General features: G+C 56.1%; 1 protein-coding gene across 2 annotated transcripts; it reads left to right on the top strand.

Moving 5' to 3' along the window:
• Positions 1 to 52: 52 nt before the first annotated feature.
• RUVBL2 (RuvB like AAA ATPase 2) lies at positions 53 to 14,326 on the top strand. 2 transcript variants are annotated; one of them, XM_042920037.1, is made up of 15 exons: positions 53 to 404; positions 3,963 to 4,017; positions 5,315 to 5,370; positions 5,893 to 6,034; positions 7,262 to 7,391; positions 7,552 to 7,618; positions 9,875 to 9,981; positions 10,081 to 10,174; positions 10,530 to 10,653; positions 10,876 to 10,970; positions 11,062 to 11,180; positions 12,967 to 13,086; positions 13,452 to 13,581; positions 13,986 to 14,100; positions 14,207 to 14,326. In XM_042920037.1, exons 1-15 carry the CDS (start codon positions 393 to 395, stop codon positions 14,230 to 14,232), a joined length of 1,392 nt encoding a protein of 463 aa, XP_042775971.1. In that variant the 5' UTR covers positions 53 to 392; the 3' UTR covers positions 14,233 to 14,326. The 2 variants fall into 2 exon arrangements, with proteins under 2 accessions (XP_042775971.1, XP_042775970.1); XM_042920036.1 differs by lacking the exon at positions 53 to 404 and adding an exon at positions 962 to 1,063.
• The last annotated feature ends 33 nt before the right edge of the window (positions 14,327 to 14,359 follow it).

The following is a 14,359-nucleotide window of genomic DNA, read 5'->3' as shown; positions in this document are numbered from 1 at the left end:
TGGCCCTCAGCTCTGTCAATCCTAAACTTGAGGCTCCAGCGTTAGCAGAGAGAGGAGAGGGTGGAATAAGGAGGAAAGGGAGCGTGGGGGACGTGTGGTTGCCCAAAGAAGTCTTAAGAATTTTGCAATCAACCTCGGCAAGGAGGCCTGGGTAAAGGGAGGGGTCAGGAGGCGTTGGGAACCGACCCAGGAGTTCCGGGCACCCTTCTACCAGCTCAGCCTCGGCGGAAGAGCGGGTCCTGAAAAGTGACGCCACGCCCACACAAGGAGAGTTTGCATATTTATGAAGGAACGCCGAGATCTTTGGAGGACCTAGCCGTCTAGAGGGACCAGAACGCCGCGTTTCTAGCGCGTTTCCGTTTCCGCTAGGATATTGGCGGTTGGTGAGCATCATGGCAACCGTGGTAAGTGCGGCGTGCGGAGAGCGGAGGGGAAAACCCGCACTCCCGAGTCGGAGCGGGAAGGGGACTGAGGACCTGGATCCTTGGGTCTAAGGGAGGAGGGGCCTGGGGGTCCGGACCCCTAGATCTGAGGGAGGAAGGTGCTGAGGGCCCGGACTTCTGAGTCTAAGGGAGGAGGGGGCTGGAGACTGGACTCCTGGATCTAAGGGAGGAGGGTGTTGGGTGCCCGGACCCCTGGATCTGAGGGGAAAAGGTGCTGGGGGCCCGGACTCCTGAGGCTGAGGGAGGAGGGGCTGGGGACTGGACTCCTATTATCCTGGATTCAAGTGGATATTCAAGGGCTCAGTGATCAGATCTGACTGCATCGTGTTATGGGAACTCCAGCTTCCCATCTTCTGAGTGCAATCAGCAGCCAGTTCTCCAGTCTTTTGCCCTGAAGTCTAATGAGGGTTGTATAAATGGCACCTGACTATAGGAGAAAGCCCAGGTGGGGACCTGTCCTGTGTGCTTGAGAGCGTGAAGTTGCTTAGCCTTGAGCCACAAGAGTGTTGAGAACCTGGAGGGTGTCCGTGGGGATGGGGTTCCAGAGGTGTGGGATCTCGTCATGGAATTGTTTTGGCCATTTTCCTGTTGCAGCACCTCATACTCCGTGTGGATGCTCAGTAAGTTATCACTTGAATGTTTGAATGAATGAGTGCATGTGAGCTCTGTAAAGGAGAGGCCAGCGGCACTGGCCCAGGCACCAAGTACTCGCCCGAGAAACATCTGGAAGAAGAAGGGATGTGGCCTTAGCTTGGGGGTTGAACTGGGTTTCCAGCTACTTGGGTTCCCATAGCGACCCGGAGGGATGGGGCCGGGCTTGAGTCTGTGGCTGCTGCCATGGCAAAAGGGGGTGGGTAGGGAAGAAGAGGAAAGATAATGGCCACACTCCTGAGACCCAGTTCCCAGGAACATGGATGAACCGTTGGAAGTTTGAAAGGGGTGGTGGGTGCTGAGTTTTAAAATGACCTCTGCTTAGGGCGCCGGGTGGCTCAGTCCGTTAAGCGTCAGACTCTTGGTCTCTGCTCAGGTCATGATCTCACGATTGGTGAGTTTGAGTTCAAGCCCTGCATTGGGCTCTCTGCTGATGGTGCTGACAGTGTGGAGCCTGCTTGGGATCTTCCCTCTTTCTCTGCCCCTCCCCCACTCACTCTCTCTGTTTCTCTCAAAATGAATAAACTTAAAGCTTTTTAAATGATCTCTACTTCCATAGGGTCAGTGGACAGCACAGCATAGGAGAGGCTTCTCGTGAAACGGAAGGCCTTGTAGGACGCAAGTGTATTTGTGTTGGGATCATTAAGGGTTGGGATTTCTGGGGGCGCCTGGGTGGCTCAGTCGGTTAAGCGTCTGACTTCAATTCAGGTCATGATCTCACAGCTTGTGAGTTAGAACCCCGCCTCGGGCTCTGTGCTGACAGCTCGGAGCCTGGAGCCTGCTTCGGATTCTGTGTCTCCCTCTTCTCTGCCCCTCCCTGGCTTGTGCTCTGTTTCTATCAAAAATAAATAAGCATTAATAATAAGAAGAAGAAGAAATGCTAAAAAAAAAAAAAAAAAAAGAGAGAGGGGGGTTGGGATTTCTGGATCCACGTCCATTTATTGCCTCAAGTGGGGTCTGATGGGCTGTGTGGAGATGTGTGGGGGTCTAAACTCGGTTCCGGAGACTGAAGGCTCCACTAGGTTGGATGCCTCAGTCTCCTCTCCTATTGGAAGAAGAGAGACCTGTAGGAGGCAAGAGGTGTTCGAGGCAGGTGACCAAGGCCCTGGATCAACAGGTTGGCTTCCTAGGCCTTCCTTTCCTTATTAGAAATTGTGAGGGGCGTGTGCCTGGCGCAGTCAACAGAGCGGCAACGCTTGATCTCGGGGTCTTGAGTTCGAGCCCCACGTTGAGTGTAGAGATTACTTAAATAAATAAAGTTTAAAAAAAAAAAAAAAAAGGAAAGAAGTTGTGAGACACTCCAGTGTCGGCAGATGATACGGCCTAAGACCCACCGCCCTGATTTTTTTTTAACAGCCTTATTGCAATATCATCCCCCTGCTGTACAAGTTGCCCATTTTAAACGTATAGGTCGGCGTCTCTGGTGCGTTCACAGTTGTGCAATCGTCACCTCCGTCAGTTTCAGGACATTTTTCATCCTCCCCAGAAGGAAACCCTGTACCTCTTGGCCACGATCCCCCAGCCCTCCCGTACCCTCTGGCTCTAGGCCTCTAGGCCACCACTAATGTGCTTCCTGCCTCTGTGGGTTTGCTCATCCTGGACCGTCTGTGACCTTTTGTGTCTAGCTTCTTTCACTTAGCATGATGTTTTCATTTTTTTTTTTTAAGATTATTTGTTCATTTTGAGAGAGAGAGAGAGAGAGAAAGAGCAGGGGAGGGACACACACAGAGAGAGAGAGAGAGAGAGAGAGAGAGTCCCAAGCAGGCTCCATGCTGCCAGCACAGAGCCCGACGTGGGGCTTGAAATCACGAACCGTGAGATCGTGACCTAGGCCAACATCAAGAGTCAGACGCTCCACTGACCGATCCACCCAGGCAGCCCAGAACTTTCTTTTTATGGCTGAATGCTATTCCAAGCGTGGACGTACCACGTTTTGTTTATCCAGGCATCTGTTGACGGACATTTTGGGTTTTCCCAAGTAAATAAATAAGCTTTACAAAAGCGTATGTGGCTCTTGGGGATAAGGCTGCCGTGGACTTGTGTGAATCTTCTGGGCGTTCTCGAATTGTCCCGGGGAGGTATCTACTCCTCTCCCTCCGCTATAGGACAGGAGATGGTGGCCGGCTCCTCTTTTCGGAGAGCTGGCGATCCCGGAGGACTTGGTACTTGCTTGTTGAACGAGCTCAGCATTTCCGTACAGCACATCATTCACCCACCCCGCAAACACTGCACCCCAAGTGAACAAGCAAGATGTGGGCTGTACCCTTCATGGGAGTCCCGTCTATTGGAGCCGAGAACATTGATCTGACAGTCTCCCTCCTATGTGTGAGATCGCACAGGGAGATAGCAGGCTCCCAGAGGAGACCTTTTGTTCTGTCCGGACATCTGGAGACCCCAGAATAGTCGGGCCCGGGCAAAGGACTCTGGGATGTGCACGTGCAAAGGCCTAGTGACAGAGATCCAGGCAGCGTGGCACAGGGGGCTGGGCAGTCGGGGGCCAGGCCACGTCCAGCTTGCTATTCTGCGTTCGTGTCCGTTTCCAGGGTTGCAGGAGAGGGAGGGGGGCTTCTTTCTTAACCACATAATTCCTGGGCACCCAACAACGGGCTGAGCCCCCGGGGACAGAGGTGTCAACGAGACAGACACGGTCCTTGTCTTTCTGGAACTCGGTGTACTGTGGTCAGTCAACCAGCATTTAGTTGGTGGCCAACGAGAAGGATGAGAGTGACAGGTGTGTGGGCTCTTGGCCTGCCCACGGGGAAGAGGCACGAAAAGGACTTCCTCCCAGGCCGTGGGCGGGAGGGACAGAGGAGCTGCTGAAAACGGGGACCGCGAGCGCGCGTCTGATGTGTCTTCCTCCGCTCCCAGACAGCCACAACCAAGGTCCCAGAGATCCGAGACGTGACGAGGATTGAACGTATCGGTGAGTGAGTGTGGGTCACGGACAGGGACCTAGACCCTGCCTGCCTTCAACAGAGCCCTGCCCAGGAACCCTGAGAGGGAGGTGGCCTGCCTACCACCCTGTCCCCCTGTCTGATGATGCAGAGAATCCCGAGTTGCAGAGCGGGCTCAGCAAGGCACGTGGGGGCCCATGCTGGGCCCCGAGCCCACGCTGCCCTTCTGCCAGCTTGGTTACCAGCTGCCAGCTAGCCCGGTCAGGCTCCTGGGCGTACCAAAGTTTTGCTAGGAAATCGTAAAAGCGGATGCTGGCTGAGCGCTTGCTGGGGTCGGCCCGTGCACCCCTCCCACGCTGTGCCATTAGTTCCGTGAGGGCAGGGACCAGCTCTGGCTCGTTTCTGGCTGTGTCCCCAGCAGGGGCCTCGGCAGAGTGGGCGCTCCACAGCTAACCAGCGAACGCGTGAGTTCCTGCCGAATTCTCTCGCTATCCCTGGAGAGGGTGTATGGCGACCCTTATCCCATTTTTAGCTGAGGAAACCGAGACTCAGAACAGCCAAGCCACTGGTCCTGGCTCACGCACCGAGGAAGCTGTGAAGGCAGGAGCACGAAGCTGGGGTGCGGTGGGGCCCGTGGGGTGCAGCCTCCAAAAAGTGCTTTACCTGCACGGAGGAGGCTGTACTCATTCTTTTAACGTGTATTTATTTTGGCGGGGGGAGGGGCAGAGAGAGAGGGAGACACAGAATCCGAAACAGGCTCCAGGCTCTGAGCGGTCAGCACAGAGCCCGACGCGGGGCTCGAACTCACGGACAGTGAGATCATGACCTGAGCTGAAGTCGGACGCTCAACCGACTGAGCTACCCAGGCGCCCCCAGTGAAACTGTATTTACAAAAACAAGTGACTGGCCTCCAGGCTGTAGTTTCCCAGCCCGGGTCTGGTGTGCACCATTGAAATCCCACGTCTTTACCTCTTACTGGCTGTGTGATCTCGGGCAAGGAGTGTAATGTCTCTGGGTTCCCTCAAGTTCATGTTGAGGGCCTGAGGCGGTGACTGAACCCCAGAAGCACTCCGGGGTGATAATCGCTGGGACTCACTGTTTCTCAGGGTTACATGGAACGAAATAAGAACGCTGTGAGGCCATTAGGCTATAAACACAAAATAATTGTGACCACCACCAGCCATCCTCCCCAGTGAGGGAGAGACTCGGGCCCCCCATTTGACCAAGGAGGAAACCAGGGCTGAGGGAAGGAGCCCTTTTCCTCAGGCCACACGTCACCACGAGCCGGCTGGTAACCGTGCCTTCTGGTTCTTTCCCCCAACGCAGGCGCGCACTCCCACATCCGGGGGCTGGGGCTGGACGACGCCTTGGAGCCACGGCAGGTAGGGTTGGGGGCAGTGGGATGGGAAAGCTGGTCCGTGGAGGCCTCAGGTGGGGAGGGCCACCTAGGCCCCTGGGGTGACTTAGGAGCTCCCGGAACTTTGGCTACTTACTGATAAAATTCAGCCACATGTAGAGATTTTTTAAAATTTCTTTATTTTTTTTTTATCTTACTGTTTATTTATTTGTGGGGGGAGGGGCAGAGGGCAGAGACAGTGGGAGACAGGGAATCCCAAGCAGGCTCCATGCTGTCAACACAGAGCCGGGCACAGGGCTTGAACTCAAGAACCGTGAGATCATAACCTGAGCCGAAACCAAGAGTCAGACGCTTAACCGACGGAGCCACGCAGGTGCCCCTAGCGTCTGAATTGTCTGAAGATATTGGGGCGGAAAAGGCTTTCTTCCCTTTTCCCCAAGTCCTAGCTAACACCGTGCCCTTTCATGTCACTAGGCAGGAGGGGCTGGAAATGGGGTGGCAGCCCAATAGGAGGTAACCTGGTGTATTCTCGCCTCCCCCCCTGCAGGCTTCCCAGGGCATGGTGGGGCAGCTCGCAGCCCGGCGGGCAGCTGGGGTTGTGCTGGAGATGATCCGGGAAGGGAAGATCGCCGGGCGGGCGGTCCTCATCGCTGGCCAGCCGGGCACGGGGAAGACAGCCATCGCCATGGGTGAGAGGCCTCTCAGGGCAGGAGCTTTTCTGGTCTCTTACACAGGAAGATAATCCTTCCTGTGTAAATCAAGCTTGGGTTCAACCACATTTAACCAACAACCCAAAATCTTGGGTCTTAAACTCTCTGGTTCGTTCTCTCACATAGAAGAGTCTGACTGTAGGCCATTTAGGCACTCGCTGCCATGTCAGGGTCACCTCATATTCCAAGAGGGTTGCCTAAGCTCCAGCCTTCGCGCCCATGCTCCCATGTAGGAGAAAGGGGACCTGCAGTGAGGGTGTACTTCCCTCCCTTTAAACGTCACTCCCTTTAAGCGGCTGCCTTTGGGCTCCCACACACTTTTGCTTCTGTCTTATTGACTAGAGCTTAATCGTCTGGTCACAACACGTCTCCACTGCAACACGCTGAGACATTAAAACATTTCTTGTGTTTGAATGTGGGCCATTGCTTCCTTAATAAAATGGGGGCCCAGGCCCTGGGCCAGACACCGAGGACACTTCGATGAGTAAGACCAAAGCCTTGACTTTTCGGGAGTTTCCATTCTGGGGACACAGTGTGCTGTGATGGACAGAAGAGACTCCTGGCCCTAAGGAGGGAGCAGGGGAGACTTCCCAGATGAATCAGGAGCACAGCTAAGACTTGCAGGATGCCGCGGAGTCCCTGGGACAGACAATAGGGAACAGGCTGTCCAGGCACTGAGCGCGGCACACAAGAAAGGGACCAAGAAGGGTTCCTGCCTCCTATTGGTCAGAAAGGTTCAGTGACTTCCTGTCTGTGAGACGTGGCTCGGTGCTTGGAGTGGCTGTAAGAACAGCCCCACTGTCCTCCAGCCGGAGAGGAGACCCGTCCTCGTGGTGGTTCCCGTGCCTCGTGGTGGAGCCAGGACTCGAACCTGGGTCTGGCTCGAGCCCCCACCCTTAACTACCCTTTCAGCCCTCTTTTGGCCTCTACTCTTGCTCATTACCCCTGAGCCTGGAGGCTAAACAGATCCTGGAGATTGGGAGAGGGGCTTGGCCAGATTATAGGGTCAGGAGGTTGGCCCCCTGGGCAGCGCGACGGCTCTAAGCCGTCACTGCCTTCCTCTGCGTCTCCCTGACCACCCCCAGCGCCGAGCCCACCTCAACTACGCTCCTTCCCGAGGAGCGAGAAGAGCTGGGTTGACCCCGAGTAGGTTTGGGGGACCTGGTGCCAGGCTGCCCCCACCTAACCAGGCCACCTCTTCCCCAGGCATGGCACAGGCCCTGGGCCCTGACACCCCGTTCACAGCCATCGCGGGCAGCGAGATCTTCTCCCTGGAGATGAGCAAGACAGAGGCGCTGACGCAGGCCTTCCGGCGGTCTATCGGGGTTCGCATCAAGTAAGCCCGGGACCCGGTGCAGGGGAAGAAGCCAGCTCCCGGCGGCCTCGGATGACCCCTGCCTTCTTCGGCTTGTCCTGTGCCCAAGGGCTCATGGGAGTTAGCGATTCCTGAGGGCCCGAGCGTTGGGCTCTCTTGATCACGCCCTTTCTCTGCGCAGGGAGGAGACCGAGATCATCGAAGGCGAGGTGGTGGAGATCCAGATCGATCGGCCCGCGACAGGGACGGTGAGTCTGCTGAAGGGTCGGGTGGCAGCCGGTCCTGGCTGAGGTCAGCATCCATGGAACGTTCTTGAGCTGTGGGTTGGACCCCTCTGCGTGCCTACGGTAGGGGGTCAGTTGAGTGGACGGTTTATCCCATCTGTGAGCGACACCGTGAGCAGTTAAAGCAAGTGGTGTCATGACAGAGAATCTCTGGAAGTTTCTCACCATGAATCCTTAATGGTTCAACCTAAGGACCTGTTCTGCGGCATCTGTACAGCTTAGAGCAAAAAGTTTTCCTATCCAGCTTACGTAGCTGTGATTGGTAGTTGTGATTCGCTGCCTTTTTTTTTTCTTAATTTTTTTTTTTTTTTTTGAGAGAAAGAGAGAGAGAGAGAGAACACACAAGCGTGTGTGTGCAAGTGGTGGAGGGGGAGCCAGAGAGAGAACGACAGAGGATCCGAAGCGGGTTCTGAGCTGACCGCACAGAGCCTGACGCGGGGGCTCGAACCCACCAACCAAGAGATCATGACGTGAGTCGAAGTCGGACGCTTAGCCAACTGAGCCCCCCGGGCGCCCCGTCACCCTTAGTCGCTCCCTTTTTATGAAGCTAAGAATTTTAACACTTTTGTCCTAAAAGTGTCGCAAATACCCTTAAAACCACCATGAAGGGGCTCCTGGGTGGCTCAGTTGGTGAAGCATCGGACTCGTGATTTCGGCTCAGGAGACGATCTCAAGGTTTGTGGGGTCAAAGCCCCACATCGGGCTCTGGCACAGGACCTGCTTGGGATTTTCTCTGTCCCTCCCCCACACTCTCTCTCTCTCTCTCTCTCTCTCTCTCTCTTTTTTTACCAAAAGTGAAATTTTTTTTTTATAAGTGGAGTCCTGCAGCATAAGTGACTTTTCGTGGCTGGCTTCTTTCACATGGCACAGTGTTTTTGAGTTTGTCGTTTTCTCTGGTTTGTCGTTCTCTTTTACACGCTTAAGTGACAGTTTCTAGAAACATGCTAAACGACAGGACACTTAGACATGCCTCAAGCCTGTTGACCTCACACAGAGTCACCTTCTGTCTCTGTGTCTCGTACTGTGGACACCGTCTCTTTTCTTTGCTCATCGTTTTCAGCGGAAATAGATTTAAGATGTATAATTACATTGACTTGCACTTCTTAATTTTTTTTTTAATCTTTATATTTTTTTTGAGAGAGAGAGAGAGAGAGACAGAGTGCGAGCAGGGGAGGAACAGAACGAGAGGGAGACACAGAATCCGAAGCAGGCTCCAGGCTCCAAGCTGTCAGCACAGAGCCTGACACGGGGCTTGAACTCACGAACCGTGAGATCATGACCTGAGCCAAAGTCGGATGCTCAACCGACTGAACCACTGAGGCGCCCCAATAAATAAATCTTTAAAAATAAAAATAAAGGCATAAAACCGAAATCACCTTTATCTCCCTCCTTAATCCCAACTCTTTTATCCTGCCACCTGTCCCTGCAGAAAGAACAAACTGGAAAGAAGAGACAGGTGGATCTGCTGGAAAAGCCTTAAGGACGTTGACTGTGTTATCTTGTGGGGAGGGAGTGTGGCGTTTTTGTTTCCTTAGCTGTGTTTAGCTTAGCTCTGTTGTCTGGGTTTGTGATCGATAACAAAACAAAACAAAACAACAACAACAACAAAAAACACCTGTTATTTGGATATGAAACAAAGAATGGGAGAGTGTGACCCCCATGTCGTGGGACCCCTAGTCCGTGTTGGTTTTATGGATTTGATCTTCTAGGTAGGTTGTTGGGGGTTTGCTTCCTGGGATTTTAGTCATCGGTTTACTGAGGTGCAATTGACCTACAAAAGCTGCACACATCGAAAGTTTGCAGGGTGTTAGGACGGGGCGCCTGGGTGGCTCAGTTGGTTACGCGTCCGACTTCGGCTCAGGTCATGATCTCACGGTGCATGAGTTCGAGCCCCGCATCAGCCTCTGTGCTGACAGCTGGGAGCCTGGAACCTGCTTTGGATTCTGTGTCTCCCTCTCTCTCTGCCCCTCCCCTGCTCACGCTCTGTCTCTGTGTCTCAAAAATACATAAATGTGAAAAGCAAATAAAAAATAATAATAAAGTTTGCAGGGTGTTAAGTTTTGGCATACGTGTGTGCCCACGAGGCCATCACCACGGTCATGACCGTGACTATATCCACCACCCCCAGAAGCATCCCTGCGTCGTGCCCATTTTGAGGCTGTGTTGGGGAGATATTGGGCCCCCTCTGAAACTCCTTGCCTGGCATGTCCCCCCTCTCAGGGCTCTAAGGTAGGGAAGCTGACCCTTAAGACCACGGAGATGGAGACCATATACGATCTGGGCACCAAGATGATCGAGTCCCTGACCAAGGACAAGGTCCAGGCTGGGTGAGCAGCGGGGGCTACGCTGGGTGGCCGGGGTAGGGGAGCTTGGGCCCTTTCCTGTCCTCACTCCTGCTCTTCCCCCCCCTCCCCCCCCCCCCGCAGGGACGTGATCACCATCGACAAGGCCACGGGCAAGATCTCCAAGCTGGGCCGCTCCTTCACACGTGCTCGCGACTATGACGCCATGGGTTCCCAGGTGGGCCAGGGCTCTGGGGATCCCCTCGCTCCACGATCTGGGGTGTTCACATCTCCTCCCTCACCCCCATGGCCCAGAACCACATGTCCCCGGCACTCCTGGTTCTTCCCTGCACCCTCTGGGACAGCCAGGGCCCTTCAACGTAGCAGTTTGCTCGTGAAGGCCGAGGTCCTCCAGGAACCCCCGGTCCTTCGAATGCCCTAGCCGCGACTGCCTCTTCGACCTGGGGTTTCTGGATCCTCAACTCCATTTCAGGGATCCGGTCTCCCCGCCCCCCACCCCCAGACAGCCCCTTCGGGCCCCCCTTTCATGCTCTTCTCTGCTCTTGTCTCTCCCACCCCTCCCGGCCCCACAGACCAAGTTTGTGCAGTGTCCAGACGGGGAGCTCCAGAAACGCAAGGAGGTGGTGCACACCGTGTCCCTGCATGAGATCGACGTCATCAACTCCCGCACCCAGGGCTTCCTGGCTCTCTTCTCAGGTGGGGCCCCTTAGGGTTGCCCAATGGGCGTGTGTCCTGCCATCACTTCTCCCTGGGGTCTCTGTCTCTGGTTCTCCTCCTCTCTGGGACGTTTCCCGGCCCTTCTGTCACTTTGCCACTCCGGTCTTGGTCTCTCTTCCCTCTGTCCCTGGCGTCCCGTCTTTATCTCTGGCCACCCTCCGGCCCTGGATCCCTGTCCCCTGACACTCCCGCTTCCCGCAGGCGACACCGGGGAGATCAAGTCAGAAGTCCGAGAGCAGATCAACGCCAAGGTGGCTGAGTGGCGTGAGGAGGGCAAGGCGGAGATCATCCCTGGAGTGAGTACTGGGGGAGGGCAGGTGGCTCGCGGAGGGGGGAGGCGGGAGCAGAGAGGCCTGGGGGGTGGGTTTGACCCTCAGTGGCTCCCAGGTGCTGTTCATCGACGAGGTGCACATGCTGGACATTGAGAGCTTCTCCTTCCTCAATCGGGCCCTGGAAAGTGACATGGCGCCGGTCCTCATCATGGCCACCAACCGAGGCATCACCCGGTGAGCCCCCTCAACGGCCCCCGGGGAAATGGGGTGCCCCGGGCGGTGGGTGTAGCCACAGGGCAAGCAGGACCTGTTTGTTGAGCTCCCTGCCGGGACCTTAAACAAGGTAGGCAGGCAACTCCGTTCCACGAGGAAGTCGAGGGACCCTGTTCTTTCTGTCTTTCTGTTTCTGTACCCTTTGCAGCTACGGTTCCCAAGCTGTGTGCCGGGGCATCCCCGGGGCGCTGCAGAAAAGGCACAAGTGCTGCGGGATGTTTTAAGTTTTTGAGGGAAGCACGGTGACCCGTGTTGGACACTGCATAAATCACTCCAGTTAGGTCACTTAGACCAAAGTGCGTAATAGCACTTAATATTTCTTTGGGCCCTGAGGACGCCACGGAAAAATTCTGGACACACGAAGTGCCCCAGGTTCTGGCAAAGCTTGGAACGTCTGCCCTCGGGTGTTGCCACTACCCCCGGCCCTGGTGCTCTCTTGTCTGCCTTGTCTGCACGGGACGCCTTCTGAGACAGGCAGCAAACCCACTTGCTCCTCGTTATTTGCACGTGACCTATTTGGGAGTCTGCGTACTCTCCCTGAAATTTACTTGTAACTCCCGAGTCAGGAGTCGTGGCACTGTTGTGCTCCTGTGCAGATGTGCGCAGAGTGGCAAAAAATTTGAGTCCCCTGATGTGGACGTCCCAGACTCAGGTCCGACAAGGTGACATTCTGCCTTCTAGTCTCAGCTCGCATGCTGCAAACGCGTGTTCTTTTTGTGATCTGTTTATTGCCACGTTGTCACACTTTATGCTCTTTGTTGGTGATGGCGTGTTTGTTTAAGTTTATTTATTTTAGAGAACGAGAGTGAGCAGGCCAGGGGCAGAGAGAGACAGAGAGAGGGAGAGAGAGGGAATCCCAAGCAGGGTTTTCACCGTCAGCACGGAGCCAGACGCCGGGCTTGAACTCATGAACCATGAGATCGTGACCCAAGAGGAAGTCAAGCGTTGGATGCTTAACCAACTGAGCCACGCAGGTTCCCCAAAATAAGATGTCTTTAAACAGGAATTCGGCGGTGCCTGGGTGGCTCAGTTGATGAAGCATCTGACTCCGGCTCAGGTCATGATGGCACAGTTTGTGGGTTCGAGCCCCGCGTCGGGCTCTGTGCTGACAGCTCAGACCCTGGAGCCCGCTTCGGATGCTGTGTCTCCTCTCTCTGCCCCTCCCCGCCTTGTGCTCTGTCTCTTGTCTTTTAAAAATAAATAAACATTAAAAAAAAAATGCGGGAACACATAGAACCAGGTTATATGTTGGTCGACAAAAGTTATCGTGACCACATAGGCCCACAAGAACCTGACTGGATTTCCCCTAGAAGCAGGGGTTCATCGTTTGCTAATGAGCATTTGCCCCACTATTCAGAACGCAACTGTCACGAATAACGAGGCCCCGCTCAGTTCCCTGGCACCTGCCACGTGCCGGGCTTTTGCTGGGCCAGGTACAGCAGGGAACAGGACCGGTGCAGGCCCTCCCCCTATGGAGCTGGGCGTTCCGCAGGGGAGTAGGACCTTGATCCAGTAATCCTGGACATAGACACGTAGCTAAAGCCACCCCAGCTCTACAGGGGCGGTGACGCAGTCGAGGGACGGCTGCCTGGTGGGTGGTGCAGCCGTGAGCTGAAGGTTAAGTGGTATTTGCCCAGTGAGTGGGCTGCGGTGGAGGGGAGGGGGTGGGGTACTCCAAGTAGAGGGCACAGAGCGCTGGGTTCTGGGCGCATCGTCCTGACAGCCCTCCCTTCCCCCTCCTCCCCAGGATCCGGGGTACCAGCTACCAGAGCCCCCACGGCATCCCCATCGACCTCCTGGACCGACTGCTCATCGTCTCCACCTCGCCCTACAGTGAGAAGGACACGAAACAGATCCTCCGCATCCGGTATGCACGGGACCGCCTGGCGTCCTGGGGCGGGACCAGGCCTCGGGCCTGGGCGGCAGGGCCGGCGTCCACCCTGTCTGGCAAGTGGGGGCAGCGAGGTCTGAGGAGGGGAGGCCTCTGGGCCTGCAAGCGGCCAGGCTGGGCTGGGCATCCAAGCAGTGGCCTCTGATCTGGGGGCGGGGGGACCACAGTAGAGAAGGGAGGGCACGAGCCAGTGGCTGACACTGGGGGGTAGGACCCCGGACGGGGAGGGTCTGGAGGCCAAGGACCTGGATTCCACGCGACCCCAGGACGCCCAGCAGCGCCCAGGGTGGGGGGGGGGGGCAGCCCCGGCTCACCCCCGCTCCCGCCCCACCTGCCGGCAGGTGCGAGGAGGAAGACGTAGAGATGAGTGAGGACGCCTACACGGTGCTGACCCGCATCGGGCTGGAGACGTCGCTGCGCTACGCCATCCAGCTCATCACGGCCGCCAGCCTGGTGTGCCGGAAGCGCAAGGTCAGCCCGCCGAGTAAGCACGCGGGGGCCAGCCTGAGCGAGTGAACGGCGCGCTCACGGCTCCAAGGGCTGAGAGTGGGTCGTTGCCTTCAGTCCTAGAACATACATTTGCAAAGGCAGCGGGGGGGGGGGGGGGGGGGGGGGACTGTGGTCTGTGGAGTTTATACCTGTATCCCTCGGCCTGACACGTGGCAGGTGCTTAGTAAATGTCTGGCAGCTAGAAGTTAACACCGTTCGGTCCATTTTACAGATGAAGAGACTGAGGACCGGAGGGGTTGGGCCCACAGCGGGGAGGTGGCCGAGGAGGGATGCGTGCTAACCCCATCCCCCCCGTCCCCACCGTGACCTACCAATCCGGTGGGGGGGGGGGGCGGGGGGGCACTGAGGTCTTGTCATCCCCTCAGGGCACGGAAGTCCAGGTAGATGACATCAAGAGGGTCTACTCGCTCTTTCTGGACGAGTCGCGCTCTACACAGTACATGAAGGAGTACCAGGATGCCTTTCTCTTCAATGAGCTCAGTGAGTGTCCCCTGCTGCCCCTGCCCCTCCCCCCCCACCCCCCACCCCCAGTCCCGGAGGGCTCAGTCCCAGCCCCCTGACCACATGGCCTTCCTTCTCCTCACAGAAGGCGAAACCATGGACACCTCCTGAGCTGATGTGACCCTCGGCCTCCCTCCCCCCCCCGCTCTGTTTTCTATTGGAGTTCTGACACTGTGACTTTGTATAAAATGGTTCTGATATCGGACCCATTCTGAGCCTGTGTGTGTGTGTGTGTGTG

Source organism: Panthera leo, chromosome E2 (genome assembly GCF_018350215.1).
Source record: "Panthera leo isolate Ple1 chromosome E2, P.leo_Ple1_pat1.1, whole genome shotgun sequence".
Lineage (NCBI taxonomy): Eukaryota > Metazoa > Chordata > Mammalia > Carnivora > Felidae > Panthera > Panthera leo.
Note: the sequence above shows the minus strand (reverse complement) of the source record. Positions and strands in the feature narration are given on the sequence as shown.

What these genes read in the sequence shown, in the direction of transcription:
- RUVBL2 (XM_042920036.1), top strand. Translation starts at nt 977, where the DNA reads ATGGGGTTCCAGAGGTGTGGGATCTCGTCATGGAATTGTTTTGGCCAT. An exon ending in GACGAGGATTGAACGTATCG is followed by an intron (nt 4,018 to 5,314) that starts GTGAGTGAGTGT and finishes CCCCCAACGCAG; the next exon opens with GCGCGCACTCCCACATCCGG. An exon ending in AAGGACAAGGTCCAGGCTGG is followed by an intron (nt 9,982 to 10,080) that starts GTGAGCAGCGGG and finishes CCCCCCCCGCAG; the next exon opens with GGACGTGATCACCATCGACA.